At 40.9% G+C, this 17,457-nt stretch overlaps 2 protein-coding genes across 3 annotated transcripts; both read right to left on the minus strand.

Annotated features, from left to right (window-relative positions):
• Positions 1-61: 61 nt before the first annotated feature.
• On the minus strand, positions 62-6,791 carry LOC122764262 (growth hormone-regulated TBC protein 1-A-like). The gene is made up of 8 exons (XM_044018533.1): positions 6,556-6,791; positions 5,909-6,051; positions 5,162-5,320; positions 4,272-4,396; positions 3,785-3,881; positions 2,532-2,704; positions 2,258-2,443; positions 62-1,771 (listed from the first exon to the last, which is right to left on the minus strand). The coding sequence occupies exons 1-8, from the start codon at positions 6,615-6,617 to the stop codon at positions 1,670-1,672; spliced, it is 1,047 nt and encodes a 348-aa protein (XP_043874468.1). The 5' UTR covers positions 6,618-6,791; the 3' UTR covers positions 62-1,669.
• Positions 6,792-7,805: 1,014 nt separating this feature from the next.
• On the minus strand, positions 7,806-15,352 carry dcun1d2a (DCN1, defective in cullin neddylation 1, domain containing 2a). Of its 2 annotated transcripts, XM_044016606.1 has the most exons (7): positions 15,302-15,352; positions 12,363-12,579; positions 10,882-11,050; positions 10,497-10,627; positions 10,316-10,398; positions 9,376-9,472; positions 7,806-9,292 (listed from the first exon to the last, which is right to left on the minus strand). In XM_044016606.1, exons 1-7 carry the CDS (start codon positions 15,302-15,304, stop codon positions 9,213-9,215), a joined length of 780 nt encoding a protein of 259 aa, XP_043872541.1. In that variant the 5' UTR covers positions 15,305-15,352; the 3' UTR covers positions 7,806-9,212. The 2 variants fall into 2 exon arrangements, with proteins under 2 accessions (XP_043872541.1, XP_043872533.1); XM_044016598.1 differs by lacking the exon at positions 15,302-15,352 and having other exon boundaries at positions 12,363-12,930.
• Between the last annotated feature and the right edge of the window lie 2,105 nt (positions 15,353-17,457).

Below are 17,457 nucleotides of genomic sequence, written 5' to 3' on the forward strand. Positions count from 1 at the left end.
GCTGGACTCTGGTTCATTATTTAAAGAGAGATGTGAGTATTAAGTGGAGCTGACACACGGACATGTTCAAATACAGTTTATTTCTCCTTAAATGTAAGACTTAATTCAGCTTTTATACGTGGAAAAATGAAGTTATGTCTCAGTCATCTGAGTTGACCTCCCAGTTTGACCTTTTAACTTTGGATAAAGTACATTTTCATCTCTGATCAATCTTACCACCATGTTCTTCATCAGTTCCTTTTATGGTCCAAAAATGGAGAAAAACTCATATCTTCCACCAGATGTATGTTGTACCCACAAACCAAAAACTTTTAGCTTATGATTATAGGAGCAAAGAAAGCAGGAATAGTCATTTAAATAAATATAATAAATATTAATAAATTAATGCTCATAGCTGAAGTAATTCACAACAATTGGTTACATGTTTATTGCTGCCACAAAGTATAGCTCTGAATTTGATTGTTAAATTCAGTTTTATAATCATTTTACAACTCGACGTGTCCGTCTTTTAAAATGTTGTGTATCTTTACTTTGCTCAACAGCAGTTCAACCGGTTTGTAACCACTTTTAAAATTCAGTTAAACGAGCAAACAGATTTGCAGTAATTATCTGGTTTCTTTTTAACAATAAAATAAAAGCAATAAAAATATATGAAAAATAATGTAAATATCCATTTCCATAAATCAAATTATGGAAAGAGTGGTGAAAACTGTTGGGTTTTTGTGTTTAGTGTGGAACCATTTGACCCAGGGAGCAATGGGGGAGTGGATTGAGTACCTTGCTCATGGGACCTCTCCCAGGATTTAAACCAGTGACCCTCAGGTTAAAAGTCCAATTCCCAGTGTTCCCATAGGTCCTTGAAATCCTTGACAGTTTGTGAAAATCGCCCTAAATAGACATGGGTCATTGAAAGTGCTTGGATTTTGTGCAAGAAAGAAGTTAAGTTGATGTTTAGGTAAATGTCTCCCTTGTTTGTTATGTTTCATGCCCTGCATTACTTGCCTACGCAGAACAAAGAGTCATAATCACTAGCGGTGTTGTGGACACCGTCCACTGACGCTCTCTCCGCCGTGGACCGAACAAAATGAGCGAGTAAAGTTGAGCAAGAGAGAGTTAATGAGGTGATGGCTGGGAAATGGAAATTCCAATATCTCTGTCTCACTGAAGAAAATGACAAAGACTGACTTTGACCAGGATCCAAAGGACAATCACTTGTCCAAGTTCACCAAGTGAATTTGAGGGGAACAGGAAAGTCCTTAAAGTCATTGGATTTGAGGAGAATCAAGCTGTGGGAACCCTGAATTCCCTTTTTTTTCCATGGCAATGGTCTACCATTAGTTAGTTAATCACCCCTAGTGGACATCTGGGGAACTTTACTCATAAACAGGGAAGGGTACAGTTGGGGCTGGTTATTTCACTACTACTTCTAATGGAAATGCAAAAAAAAATGCAGGATAACAATTGCTAAAAGTCCTCCGATATGATGAGTGTAAACACTTGGGTCAAAGCGTCAGGCAGGTGATGATCGTGAAGGATCCACAGCTGAACCATGTTCCTCAGAAGAAGGAAAAACCTGCCATTTAAGGAGCTTCAGAAACATCCTCCAGATCTGTCAGTGAGTCCATCATGATAAGCAAGTACACGGCGGTGGATTCAGAGCCAGAAACTTTTACGACTGTCCAGATTCTTCCACGAGGATTCGTTGTCTGTATTTCTCTCTCAGTCTCTCGATGGTTGCCATGGAGAGACTTCCGGGTTCTGAAAATATTTTCTGTCGAGAGAAAATTTGACACTGTCAACAAATGGATGAGGTTTGAAGATGTTTAGTTAACATAAATTAAACAAACGGTAGCTACAAGTTCTATTTGCATAAAAACCTTTAATGCACAACTCAAACATAAATCATAATTTGTGTTTGTTTGTGCGTATCATGTTATCTATCATGTTGCCGCCTTTTATCATCACTATTTCAGGGACATACTGTATATGTATTTCACTCGTGACATACTTTATCTTAAAATAAGTCTCAAATAGTCTTAGGCACGGAAAATGAGGACATTCCTGTTCATTTCTGTTGCCAGGTTTGCCACATGAAGGCAGACCTGGAAGTAAGAATATAATGAATTGCCACCAGGGGGCAACAAAAGATCCAACAACCAGCCAACTTCTCCTTGGCAAGTTTCGGGTCTTTTTCAACAGAACACGATCTGAGTTTTACAATTTATGATCCCATTTAGGTCAGTCTTACTCATCTCACCTGCATGAATGCGTGACAGTCCAGAGTGAAAGCTCCACAGGTGATCTCCTTGAAACAGGTGCACACATCGCCCAAAGAGCGAGCTCTCAGGATCTCTGGCTGGTGGTGAACGATGAGCGTCAGAGCGACGCGGAAAATAACCTTGGAGCCTTCATAGAAAAGACAATCCCAGATCCGCAGGACTGTCTTTAAGGACAAGAAACGAGGACGGTATGTCTGTTAAATCGTCTTCTTCCCAAAAATCACGGTGATAATCTAATTTGTGTTAACTCACCTCAATGGGGAGAATGTCAATGTAGAGGCAGATGAACCAGCGTGAGACGACCAGGGTCCATATGCCAGGAAACTGGTCCATGAGTTGTCCTATAGCAGGGGCTTTAACCTTCACCAGCTCCCCAAGAACCTCATGGTCTGTCTTCAACCCCAACATGGCAGGTTTGTAGTAGTCTACAATATCCCACATTAACATAAGATCACTTTTATTTTCTACATGGTGGTGAATCTTGTTGGTCTTTATTAAAAACACTTTTTTCACATCATGTTAAAGTGTCAAAAGTGTTAATGGAGTATCACAAGGCTCAACCCTGGGCCCACAAGTGTTACCTTCGCCGAGAAAGTAATGCTTTTGGTGATTGTCTGTGTAATCGCCAGTTCTAATTCAATTCTGATTCAATACAGATCTGATGGCTCACATTCGTCAGTACAAGTGTCGTCATTTGAATTTCATTTTCCTGGGAGCTGATTGGTCCTGCACAGAAGGTTCCAGTATAAAAGGCCTGATCATCGCAGCTGCAGATGACGTTCTTGAACCACTTGCAGACTAAGACTGCCAGCAGACATCTCATGCTTGTTTTAGTGAACTTTTTCTTGGGATTTGGAAGAAGATCTGGTTTTCCTAAAAACCTGGTCGCAAGAATGCAATTATGAAACAAATGGCAAATGCAGTTTATGAATATCTATGAAAAGGTCAAATTTGGAGCAGACCTGAACTTGTTTTGGCCAAGTATTCCAAGAGATCACCATGAGCAAGCAATATTAATTTGTGCTTTACTATGCAGACGGCACATGATTCTATGTATCATTATTACAAAGTTAATTGGTTGATTTGGGTAAACTGATACCATCCACACATTTGATCCTTAACCGCTCATTCGTTCTTTTCCTCTTTATCTACTTTCTCATCTCTACAACGTTGTAGTTGTCTTTCTTCCCCTTATAAATAACAAATACATAAAATCATAAAAATTGACCTCAATTGGAGGCTGAACTCCTTTGACTTTAAGTAAATGATGTTCTTGTTTCACCTGTGCAGGTGTTTTCACTTGTGTTGCCTGATTGTCAGGACCTAATGTGAATCTGCCTGCTGACTTTGATTGACATCTACTCTTACACTCCTGTTTGTATTGTGGCACCTGTGAGGGAGAGATACCGCACCTGAGCTGACCTTTCATCATATATTCATGCATCGACCTGTTTATCGGTACATACGGTTGTGCAGTTCAGTTGTGAGTGTGAAGAATTAAAAACCTGGGAGAATTCTGCCCAACAATGCGTCCATTAGCCAGAAGGACTTCTCTTCATCTTTGGTGACAAGGATAAGGTAGCCTGCAATGAAGTTCATGCCCTGGAATAAACAGAGATAATGTTAGGTAATGTATGCATTACAACCGTACATAAATATAGATTAGAGGTGATAAAAACACATTATATATAATTAAACCAGTGTTAAATGTGGACTTTATAATAGAGACTAATGATGAGAAACGCAAGTTATTTACATTTATCTTTGTTTACCCAGAGTGCGTGCTGTCAACTTGTGTCTTTAGTTTAAAGCCGTGTCAACACTGACATGTGATTTTGATTATCTAAATTTGCTGAACGTGGAGAGATAACTCATGTTAGCGTGAACAAGAACCTGTCCTCAGTCCTGTTCTTCATGTAAACAGACGTAAAGACATTATTATGAAGCAGGGGAATTGTCTCTTGTCTTGTCTTTGATGGTGTTTTTCCTCACCTGACAGTAACCCACTGCTTTATTATGGTGTCCATAGGCCAGGAGCACATTGTTCAGAGCCTTCTGCAGGCTCGGCTCAGCTTTGCTCTGGAAGAGGACGTTGTCAGGAAAGGTTCTGTGGATGTCTGCCGAGAAAAGACAGAGAATCTTTTAAATGAAGGTATGGTACTGTATCAACATTCTAAGAAATAGTTTTCTCCTAGAGTTGTGATATATTTAGCTGCTACTAGCTCAATAAGGCTAGTAGCAGCTAAAAGTAGTTGTGTCAATTTAGGCTGCTACAAGCTTGAGTGGGCTAGTAGCAGCTAAATGTAGCAATTGCCAGTTTAAGCTGCTACAAGGTTGATATGGTTAGTATCAGAAAAAAGTATTAGTTGACAATTTAAGCTGCTACTAGCTCAGTTAAGCTAGTTACAGCTAAAAATACCACATTTTGCCAATTGAAGCTGTTACAAGCTTGATTGGGCTAGTTGCAGCTAAACGCAGTAGCAGCTAAAAGTAGCAGTTGCCAATTTATGGTGCTAACAGCTTGATTGGGCTAGTAGCAGTTGAAAGTAGCATTCACCAATTTATGTATGTAAAATATGTATGTGTATATATATACACACATATATATATACATATATATATATTTAATTAGCAGGGATGGCTAAATGAAGCGGGTAAAACCTAGTTATTTTTCCACTGTCCCATTCAATTTAGGTAAATGTCAAGCTGTCTGACTGCAATGCAAAATAATCAATACTATATACTACAATACTATCACAATACAAATCAAATCGACACCCAAGTATCGTGATATAATTGTACTTTGACTAAAGCATATCATCCCAGGTTTCGATGTTGAGGTGTGAATGTTTTTGTGATGGCGGGAAACGGTTTTGTCTCACCTGCGTCAATGGTGTCCTTCAGTTTGGGGTCGTGTTCTATGGCCAGCAGGGACTGGTAATAATGCGGGTTACTCTCCAGTTGCTCCTGGGCGCCACTCGCTGCCATCCAGATCGTGGCTCGGAGCTCATTAGGCACTCCTTTACGCACATACCGCTTCACTTCCGAAATAGACTTTTATTAATACACCACACAAGCACAAGGCAACAAAACTAAAACAGTGTTTGAAAGTTGTAGCCATAGACTTAAACTATATGGACAAAATTATGAATTAAGGTGTTTCAATCTGGCTTTGGGCTCTAGGCCCTTTATCTTGGTATACCAAGACATTTTGGACAATGCTATGCTTCCAACAGTTTGATGAAGGCCCTTTTCTATTCCAACGTGACTATTCCGCAGTGCACAAAGCAAGGACCATAAAGACATGGTTTGACTTTGGGTTTAGTGTGGAAGAACATGACTGGCCTCAACTCTATCATTGTGAGCCAGGTCTTCTGGTCCATCAGTGCCTGACCTCATAAATGAATGGACACAAATTGACATAGAAACACTTCAAAAATCTCGAGGAAAGAAGAGTGGAAGCTGTTGTAGCTGCAAAAAGAGAGATTAACTCCATATTAAAGTCCTGTATATGTATTTGAATACTTCATTACAGTCCCTGTTATTGGTCCCTGGTATGGATCGGGTAGCAACAAGGCAAACACACTTAATGTGTCGTCTACATACAGCATTTCTATGGTTGTAGCTACCTGTCAAGTTCTTCTCTATCTGGGGTGTCTCTTGGAGGAGCTTGGACCACCTCATGGACCTCCTGTTGAGGACCGCGACGTACTCGTTCATCATCTCCGTGTACGAATCGAAATCGTGTCTCCTGAAGCCGTAGGGGTCGATCCTGCCGGGACAAACTCAGCGTCCATTATCACGAAACAAAGGAATACGCAGAGCTGCAGAAAGAGCTGACAGTGGGGTGACTTTCCTCCCCTCCACTCTTTCTCTGTTTACCTGTCCTTTGATAATAGACACTACAACAGCCTCGGCTGGGTAGAGTTTCTGTTGTGGGCAGATCAAATACCCTATTTGAGTGACGGGTAAGGTTTAAATTACTTTCAGGTGGCATAAAGTAAAAAAAAAGCATTTTTTTTCTGCAAAACACTTAAACATAATACACTTTATTTATTAGCATGTATGTATATGTATATATGTATACAACTGTATACATATATATCTTTTTTTGGAACAATATTTGCACAAATATGGTCAATGTTGAAAAGGTAAGGTGAGGTAAAGTATTAGTATCCAGGCAGAAAGCAAGAATATACGTTTACTGAAACATTCAAAAACTGAATAAAATAGAAATGACAGGTGGAGCGAGGTGAGGCATTAACAGGTGACTCACCTTTCACTGCCACACGTTAGAGTCTGAGCAGCTCTTCCTTTCATTTCCCTCTCCATCATCATGGCGCTCACCTGATGCTGCAACAACAGCAGCAGTTCACTCAAGGCTACAAACGACCAGCTCCGTGGAGGTTACTCCATTTTTATCAGTTGGAAAAGAACCGGCTGCTGTCGAGATAAATGACAAAGTGGCCTGAGTTTCCAACGTGTCATCTTACAGAGAGGAGGAGGAGGAGGAGGAGGAGGGAGAGGAGGAGGGGCCATGTTGAAGGAGCAGCCAGGTAACGTCCACAGGTACAAGCTCTATTTGCATGCAAAGCAAATGGAGGAGGAAAAACATGTTTGGTAAAAAAACTTCAACTGGCAAAATAAGCAAGTCGTCCTCATATAACTGCTGAACTTAATTCATTAAGGTGTTACCAATTTAAATAATTGTTTATAGGTTTGTTTATTGTTTTTTTTTTACACGATGCAAACATTCTTTTATGCTTTACTTAGCCAGGAAGGTCCCATTGAGATACAAGATACTCTTCTTGCAGGGAGTCTGACTAAATTAATGTAAATTAGTTCACCTCAATCTTACACACTGGTCCTTTAATTAATGAACGTGGCAATATGCAATAGTTTTATCTCCATAATAGATAAAAGAAAAAATATTTGCGTGTGAAAGGTGTCGACCCACAAATACAGGACTGTGCAAGAGTCAAATTCTGTGATCTTTAGCACTTGGATTGAAATGATGCGACTGGACGTTGGTCCTGTGTATTAACAAGCTGTTGTGTGTATGTAAAGCTCAAGCATGTCTTGAATAAATAGACCATTTTCATGGCATTAATTATAGAGTTCCACTCGGTAACTCCAAAGACACTTATATTTTCTGCATGTGTTTCCATGAGGAGGTTGTGAAATAATTATTCTGTATACTGCTCATTGTAGCATTTGCTAAAACAACAAAACAAATACTGTTACATGATAAATGCATCAGCACAATGACGATCTTATTCATGTTGGGCTTAAAGGTAATTTTCCCTGTTTTTGCAAATGAACTCCACCCAGCAGTGGTGGGTGTGGTCGGGCTTTTCCTGCTGCACCTCCAACACGACACATACGAGTCTCCGTTTGCACCACTAGAGGTCAGCAAAAACATGACTCCCTCAAGCTGTCCTCTGATCCTGATAAAGCAGTCAGTGAGTGTAGTGAAGAACGGAAACGTGTCCATTGCCCCAACAAAAGAGCTCCATCCGTGTGTGGTCATGGAAAAACTCATGCTTTATTCATCTTCCTTAAATGAACAATATACTTACTACTTACAAGATGTATCGACATTATATTTGTGTTTTCACTACCTTCAGTAACACTGAGCAGATGGGCTGGAACAGAAACATGAGTACTGGACAGACAGGTATTTCATTCTTAAGGCTTACTTTTGTCGTCCTGTCGCCCCCTGTAGTGTCCTGGCTCCTGCGCCGCCGTTACATACAGATATGTGCCATGCAAATTCTGACGCCCCGCGACGTCTTCACTTTACATTTGATTCGACTGCTGCTGCTGAACAGACTTGATTCAATAACGAAACACTTTTTTTTTTTTTTCTTCTTCTTTCTCTCAAGACATTATCTATTGAAATTAAAAACAAAAAAAGATGAATACTGTGGATGGGGCCGGTTATAATTGGGATTTTTTTTTCCAACCCACTGCACCCCCAACTTGCGACTGTTCCAACAATTGAACCCCGCACAAACCAGGATCTAAATTAAAGCACTGTCCTGTCATTTATTTGTGAAACCAGCCCGTGTGTGACAGTGTAGCAACAAATGTGTTCAACATGCTTTCAATGAGAAGCTCATGACTCAGATCCACCAACGTTTAAACTGACAGCATCATCATCATCATCGTCATCCACAACACCGAGGCATCCCAGTAGAGATCTTAGCACTTCCTGTACATAAATGAAATCATCATTAAACTCAACATATTTATATTATTCTTCATATAGCTCTCTTTGTAAACTGTCTCCATAGATACAGTATGTACAGTAAAAACTGCAGCAGTTCTGGTGGTGCTGGTGTCGCGAGCACGATGTCCCCGTTTTTGTTAGTTTGCGAGTAAAACAGTGGAACCTTTGCGCAGCCGCTCAGAGCTTCACACGTCACAACAAAGCCGACTAGAAAGAATCCTACAACACACCGCTTCCTCCTGTCCTGTCCTTTCAGAGCGCACACACACAGGTGGTGGACGTCCTCTCAGCGCCGCCAGAGTCCCTCCTCCCCCCACAGGAGCTGAGGCCGGACAGGTGACGCTCCTCCCGGAGCCGAGCAGAGCAGAGCAGAGCAGAGGGAAGTCCACGATACTGAGAATCCAGCAGGTGAGACATGAGGGTGAATCTGTCCATGTCCATACGCCGCCTCAGTCCCGCGAGGACAAAAAACAGAAAATAAAAGAAAAGAATGTGGCCAGTTGTTTTTGTCACAGTTTTTGCTCAGCTCCCTGATGAACGTGGTGTCCCGACAGTTTCAAGTGCTTCTGTTTCCTCTCTGAAGTCTACAATTTTTCACCTTTATTTTTTTTTTTTCTTTGTGTACAAGTCTTTAAAAAAAACTATGAAGTCACTGTAAAAGAAACAAGGTTCTGGCTTTTTCCCCAGAGTCAGGATCGGATTTAGAGAGTTTTGCGTTTTGATCCTGTTACAATTGGTCGAGCAAATTCCACAAAATCATCTATAAGAACCGGCCATGCTCCTGAAAAACAAACACCAACACGACATCAGTGTCACAGGCACGGACAAAACATTGATTCTTCACCTTTGTTATTTCACACTCACCTTCCTCATCATAATTTGACATGTCGTCTGCGATCATGTTCCCAAAGTCCAACAATAGGTTCCACGTGTCTTTTGGGATGGATCGTTTATGATGTTCCTATAATAGATATAATTTTTTTTCTCAATAACAAAGACAAATATGACAACACATGAACATTCTATTCTACACTCTTTTCAAATCTCATAACTGTCTGGAGAAAATCCGCAAATTTGATTGACTGGCTTGTGTACTTGTCGATCTTTTCCCAGGCCTTCCTTCGACCCGTGCAAGTATTACCTGCCTCGGGGAAACGGTTAACACTAAACCAGACGCGTGAAAGCAGCAACAGGTCTACAGTGAGTCCCGGCAGAGAAACTACGGCCAGAATTCACGGTTCCTTTGACCTCCGGAGCAAAAGCGACTGAGAGAAGAAAGTTTATTGACGCGGCTTTGCACAAAAAAAGAGATGGACAGCAACATCGGTCCCGCTTTACAGCGATGGCACCACCAGCTGAAGCGACGTTGACAGGTAAAATATGTTATAGATTGGGAGTGTGTGAAAGTTGCATAGCGTGTTACTTAATTAGCTCCGTGTGTGTTCTTGATTAAAAAAAGCTTATAAACCATAGGGAGTGAGGATATTTTGGGAAAGTGAGGATGTTTTGGCTGGTCCAAAAATAGCTTTTTGAGGGTTCGCTCGACATGTGTGAGCGTGTGTATGTATGGTGTGTTCAGGTTCGTGTGGGGCTTTCACAAGAGCACCAAAAAGGGGAGGGGGGCAGGTGTTGACAGCTGAAGCTGTTGTTTTTTTCCTGAATAGTAGAATATTTAAGTCTCAAAACTGGTTTTCTTATACTATGTCTTAGTGAATGCAGCTAAAAGCAGAAAACAACTAACCACCGGATGCAATCCAGATTCACTTTATTTAGTCTGTGCCTCCTTAAATTCACTCTGACTCACCAAAAGGAATCTATTCCAAAGATCGAGGAACTTAAATCGTCCCGAGAGAACCAGGTTCCAGTAGGCTACAGCCATGTCCAAGTCTGCACACACACACAAACACACAAACAAAGCACAACTCCTGTTTAATTCTATAACAACACCTGAGTGAGGAGGCTGATACCGTTGTCACTCTGCTTACCTAGACCCTTCTGTCCGGGATTTTTGGCAAAATTAAACGTGAACTGGTAGAAGTCCTTGAACTTGCCAGTATCTTTGAGCTCCTGCTCTAATCTTGGCAAAAGAGCTTTCAGCTTCTCTGGGCTGTCACACCTGGAAAACAAACAAAAACAGGTAAACAGGTTCAAAATGATCACACATGGGCAACTCTTGTCTTGACACATGAAACTTGGAAGTCAAAACAAGCGGCGCTTCTCCTGAGTGATTCCACGAAGACACTGAACACCCAAGCTGTGGTCCACTGAGTCTATATATAGACGGCCGTCCCTCCCTAGAGCGACATGAGGAGACCGACCGTGCCGAGACACTTCAGACGGCGTCCGTGTGCCGCCCGCGTCCACACTCACCCCAGCTCCGTCATGCCATCCAGAAACTCCTTCTTCGTGAACTCGCACTGAGTGGCAGCGCGGAACTTCCACGCCACGACCAGCACCGAGATGCTGGCCGGGTCCAGAGAGAGGTCGTCACAGAACTGCTGGATCCCATCGATACCGATCTTATTTTCATCCTGTGGATCTGTCAGGGAAGAAGACAACATTAATGTTTATTTTCATAATCCATTCATCGATATCACACAAACCAAAATGATTCATCTTATTTCTTTGTATACGGAGAAAAGAAATATTCACATTTAAGAAGCTGGGAAATCATTTAACCAATTAAGCGATTATTAGGATAGATAATTTAGTAATAATGATCCTTTTATTCTGGTAAATATGTTTAAGAGTTCGCCCAGACTCTTGAGGGATGTCCGAATCCCAGTCTCAAGTATCAGATTGGAGCTGACGCGGGTGTTTTTAACAGCTGTAGACTGTAGCAGGGCTTTATTTGGGGCAGACAAGTAACCGTTCATTTAACCTGCGTTTGGTATAATGGGTTATATGTTAATACGATGCCACTCCAGTTCCTTCTATCCTCTCTCTCCCCTGTGGTGCACATTAGAGCGTGGACCATCCGGGTTGGGTTCAGACAAAAGTGCAGCAATTATTATTGGGCTTGGCTCGTGTTTGGTCACGTTTATAAATAATTTCAAATATTTCAGTGAGTCAAATAGGATTTACTAATTTACGGCAGTACACTGAACGCACCACACGGTGGACGATATCCTCCAACTCCACAACAACTTTAACCACAATGGTTGGATTATGTGAACATTTATCAGCAGTTAAAGTTCAACAAACGCTTATAAAGATGAAATGATAGTTGTTAATGGTGAGTCTGAAATATGTGTGACTGGTGTGTATCTGTGCGTGCACGTGTGTGTGTGTGTGTGTGTGTGTTCTTGGGGCTAGCATTTGCTTCCTCCTGGATGTTATGATTATTTTGTCCTTAACCATAAATACAGGCTAACAACAACCTGGGTGACATTTAGAGACATTTTGCTTGAGCTTACTAACCGTGTCCGGTATTTGTCTGGCTTGGACCAAAAAAAAAAGCAGTCGTCTCAGTCAGGTTTGGTGAACTCAAGTCAACAATTTACAACGACACTAGTCAGTGTTTGTGCAGAATATAAATGTTAATGCTCTACGATCAAAAAACACCTGTAGAGAAACAAACACAGCACTGGTTCAGCTAACTGACTCAGTATTAGTGGATACTATTCTACAACTTAAATAGTATAGGTTGATGGGTGTTTCCCTTGAGATCATGACGTTCTTAAATGTCTTGTTTTGTCCAAAAACCAAAATGATTCAGTTTTAATGATTTGATAATGAAAATATTCACATTTAAGAAGCTGAATAATCAGAGAATTTGTTTTAATCATTAAAAAAAACATTTGTTATTCTAATACACATGTATACACAGTTGATTAGTTTTCCCAACTCACCTTTATAGCGGTTGTAGAGCTGCTCCAGCTTTTTCCGGTCGACTGAGATTTTCATAGAGTCCTTACAGTAAAGGTCCGGGTTCTGAAAGTAGTTGTCGGTGGCGACTTCTAGTTTCCAGTCATTCTGTGTGAGGCAGTACACGGCTGTCTTCTCCCCAGCCTGTGTGAAGGACATGAACTGCCGTACCTTGTCCCTCTGCGAAGATTTCAGCTTATGCTGTACAAGCACAGGACAGGGGCTGTCAGAGACCGGCGCGATCAGACCGGGCAACACAGACAACAGCACACAAACACAGAGCGACACGCACACATAAACACACAGCGACACAAGCGCATCTACAAGCATTCAGGCAACGGTGAGAAGGACAGGAGAGACTGGGAGACACTTAAAAACACCCCGACACACATTCGTCTGCCACAGCGACGAGCACACGGCACAGGAGGTGAGCCAAGGCGCTGCCGTGATAATTATGTCCTGTCCGAAAGTAAAGTCACTGGCTGAAGGGGGATGTTGTGGATTCTTAAAGCACATGTTGTACCCCTCAGGGCCTCTCAGATAACTACATTCATAGATGTAACATGAGTAGGGAAAGAGAGGGGAGGGATGCCATCACCAGGACCCAGAGGTGCAACAAGTCTGGAGTGTAACACAAACACCCTGCCAGGAATACTGGGGGAATGTTCTTATTTTAACAAATCAAATGATTCACTTTCATCACAGTCATTCTGCGAAAGATTTAGAGGTCTGTAAATGTGCACTTTATAGGACACACGTATATAAAAAGATTTTAAGAAGTCACTGAGTCACTATACATGTCAGTGCTGGCCAAGTAAATTTGGGAGACTGTGTCATGAAATTGTAACGCAGCTATTAAAGAGCAGTAATAAACAAGAGTCACTGTCATACTTTAAATCTCCAGATTATATCTGATTACCACTCCATCAATGTTACGAGTGACTTATTAATGGATTACTCAGACAGACAGACTGATGAAACAATCAGTTGACGAGTCTATCTCTCTCTATTAATCTTTTTCAGTGCTTGCTTCATTAACACGAGACGACATTTGAGTTTGTCACTTAAAGTTATGGGAAAAGATGGCTTGCATACAGACAGAACAACAAATAAATTATTGAAAAGATGAATTGCAGCCTGATTAATGTAGGATGAAAATGATTGCTTGTTGCACCCCTGAATAATTAATCAGAAACAACTTTGAAATTAAATAAATAAATTAATTATAGATAAATCATTTATTTAGTATGTCTAAATTAATTAGACATACTTTAGGTCGGGCTTGGAAAAAATTAATTAAAATTTATTATTATCATTGTGTTATTTTCATAAGTAGCAAAAAGAAACACATGCTCCGGCTGGTTTGTCCACAGATAGTTGCCTCTATAAAGCAAACGTACATAAAAAAAACTTTTTGTAAGATTAGAAGGACCTAAATATATTATTTTGAATGATATTACACCATCGATTACACCATCGACCTTTAAATCACAAGTCTTCCCCATTCTGACGCCTGGTTTTAACGTGTATGCGAAAACAATCTAAAGTAAACAGACGACTTCGGCGTCACGACTTCAAGGAAACTTTGGCGAAAGTTACCTGGCCAAAGAAGAGGAAGTTTACAGTGGTATAATGGCGGAGGAAGTTACATTAATAGATGCCTCATTCATGTTCAATACATAGACTATGCACTTTGTTCTCCATGTTGTGAAGAAATTTTCACTTTTTTTTTTAACCTTTTCATGGACGTTTTGTTGTCTTCAATTTGACAGATATCGTGATGTATCGCTATGGTGATTGTCTCCCAATAAATTGATCATTACAGAATCATTGTATCGCGATATTATTGGTATCATGGACCGCGTATCATATATCGTGAGGTACCCCGTAATTCCCACCCCTACTAAATATTACACCATGAACCTTTAAATCACAAGTCTTCCCCATTCTGAGAGGGCTGAACGAAAACGTATCACAATAAAAGTCTTTAAGGCCAATTAATGCAATAATTGTCAGACAGTTAAAAACTAATTTTTACTCCTGAGTGGAAGTTGAAGTAAACTATTTATTATGGGTTTAAACTTCTGTCTGGACAGAAAACAACAAACGTTTTTTAAAAAGGAAATCTGAGGTGAAACACAGAGTGATGATGCACCATGTTTTAAAGTATATCTATGTAATTAACAGATATCCTGCAACTGAGGTAAATTTCATCGCTATATACTGAAAGCCGTAATAGAATTATTACCCACGAGCAGCTGAACAGGTGTGCCTAATAAAGTGGCCGCTGAGTGTAAAGCACTTGCACTTCAATGAAGAGCAGCATTTCCTGAAACCCGAGACTTTCCCCCGAGCTGCTAATGACTTCTCCAACTGATACCGATTCAAATCATCGACACGGGACCAATATGAAGTCAAACGCCGGTGCTGACTCCTGCAGCTCGGATTAATGTGTCAACAAAGCAGGTACAACGTCAGGGTTAGCATAGTGGCACACAGTGTATACCACCGGCTAGTAACTTCTGCTGGCTAACATTAGCCATGTTAGCCGGGGCTGTGTGTCACTGACAGCAACAATGGAGATACAAAAAAAAACAAAACCACACTGGATTACACTGTCACTGTGGTTGAGCTCATGCCTGAGACCCACTCGGACCGGCCCGCGTGTGTCCACGCACTGACCCGCTCACAGCCCCAAGTTAATAGACTGCCAAAAAAGGGGACGTGTAGCTTCAAGCTAGCTGCTCTCAAAATATCAACTGACCTTCCCTGTTTAACAGCAGCGAATAGAACTAACTGAGCGCTGTGAGCGCTGTCAAAATAAAACACCGCTCGTCCTTTAATCACACGACACGAGCGGCGAAGGTTAGACTGAGTGGTGGTAAAGCTAATGTCTGGGTTTCTGTTTATTTTGGTTACCTACCATTTTTACACCCGCTGTTTGACCAGTTTGGTAGCCCGACTGTCGCTCATTTGCGCATGCGCAAAAGAAGAAGCTATTAAAGCAGGGGTATTCAATTTACATTCAGAGGGCAGCATTGCACCTCTTGTGAGAAGAAAAAGAGTGTTTGAATTGTGTGGAAGAGCTTAAGGGTCACATGTGGAAATCTTTTTGGAACCATATAGGGAAAAAAAAAAATCAGAAATCTGAGATTAAAGTCAGAATTCTGAGATTAAAGTCAGAATTCTGACTGGGAGAACAGGCAGAATCCACACAGAAAGGCCCTTGGTTGAACCGGGATCTGAACTGGCAAACTTCTTTCTTTGTGGCCAGGCCTTCTTCATAGTGAGGTGCTTATGTAACTCGAGGCACTCACCTAAAACAGTCAGAGGCCCCGTGCACCTTGACAAGTGCTTTTGACCTGCTTTCGTTTCAGAATGGTGTTCGTCGTGTGCAGGAAACACCCAAGGTTTGTCACAGACTTGTATGGCTGCCTAGTGTGAAACTGAATGCTCCTTCAAGCCCCTCCAAGCTTGTTAATCCACATAAAACCACTTGTAAACAAGATATGATGGAATATTTTTGCACATATTTACTGCTGGTCCATTTGCACAGTATTAGTATTAGCTGGGGTAGTCTTTCGTCCGGTATTCATTATTTTTGAAGCATTCTGATTGGCAACAGTAACTCATATATCCTCTCATTAAAACCATTGTATATAGAGGAAGCAGATGAACAACAACAGAAGACCTCACTGTAACTCCACCCACTTGATCTCATAGACCCCCTTTACACCTGGCATTAAAATGTGTTTTCTGTGATCGGATTGCAATCAGATAGTGCCTGACCACATGTGCGTACAGATGTAAATACACACAAGAACGGATTCTTATCTGATCTGCCAAACCGCTCCGAGAGGTGGTTGGAGACACATTGTGACCACGTTGAAGAGAAGTGTGAATGCAACGAGTCTCCAATGCGTCTCCACTCCACTCACAACTACGTGAGTGTAAATACGTTGGTGGCTCCGTTCACAGGCGTCACCTCACCTGCAACCAGGAGGACACCTATTGGATGATACCAGCTGTCGTTCACACTGCTGCCCACTCATATGTACCACACTTTATCATGGATTTTCCTCTAAAGGAGAAGGTCACTTACAAAACTGCTGATATGCGATAATAGATTTTGAAGCCATATTGTGTCAGTAATACCATACATCCCTAACCTTTTATACACAGTCTGTCAGATACAGTTATAAGATGTTAATTTTGTTTCACTTTTGTGCTTGTTTCTTACACACACACATATATATATATATATATTGTTTTATGTTTGCCCAAATTTAAAATCCTGGGACCATGTGTTCAGTACAGCAGGATAACATGTGTGGTGTGAGAGAGTGTGTGGTTTCTTGCTCAGCTGTGTTTTTATCTCACATGAAAACGACTCCACCCTTCAGTAATTTTGAATGGCGCACACAGCTGATAGAGTATCTGTGGGCACCAGCCTTTCGTTTTTCTTGTTTGATTACAGTGAGGAACGCCACTTAATCACCCTCACAGCAGCATGTACAGCAAACAATTATTAGATTGCTACTACTGCTGCTGAGGGAAAACTATTGCTATTACTATCTTCATACCAACTCATTCACAGATTGTGAAGTGTTTTTGTTTTGTTGTTGAACTGATAATGTGAAAACTGCTGCAGGTGGAAAACCGGCCAATTTATTAGGTACACAGTGTTACTGTTGCCTCTCAAACCAGTTTGGTCATTCTCCTCTGACCTCTGGCTTGATGCCAAGGCATTTGAACTTTTTTTTGTTAATTTTCTGTAAACCCTAGACATGATTGAGTGTGAAATAAGGTGCCCACAGCACATTTCTATGACAAGTGTGCTGCATAATAATGACAAAATTGCTGTGAATAATTGGTTGATTATTGTGATCGCTCATTGAATTGTCCATCGGAAAGCAAAGACTTGCAGCTCACAACAAAATGCTGACCATTAATGACTCTTTCTTTTTTATTTTTATACAACTAATGTTCTTTTTTATTTTCAAAATATTATTGATATCGTTGACAAAAAAAATTGTGATAATCATTAGGAGTAAGCACTGAAATGAATGTATTCACAAT

The sequence above is a fragment of the Solea senegalensis genome, linkage group LG2 (assembly GCF_019176455.1).
Source record: "Solea senegalensis isolate Sse05_10M linkage group LG2, IFAPA_SoseM_1, whole genome shotgun sequence".
Classification (NCBI taxonomy): domain Eukaryota; kingdom Metazoa; phylum Chordata; class Actinopteri; order Pleuronectiformes; family Soleidae; genus Solea; species Solea senegalensis.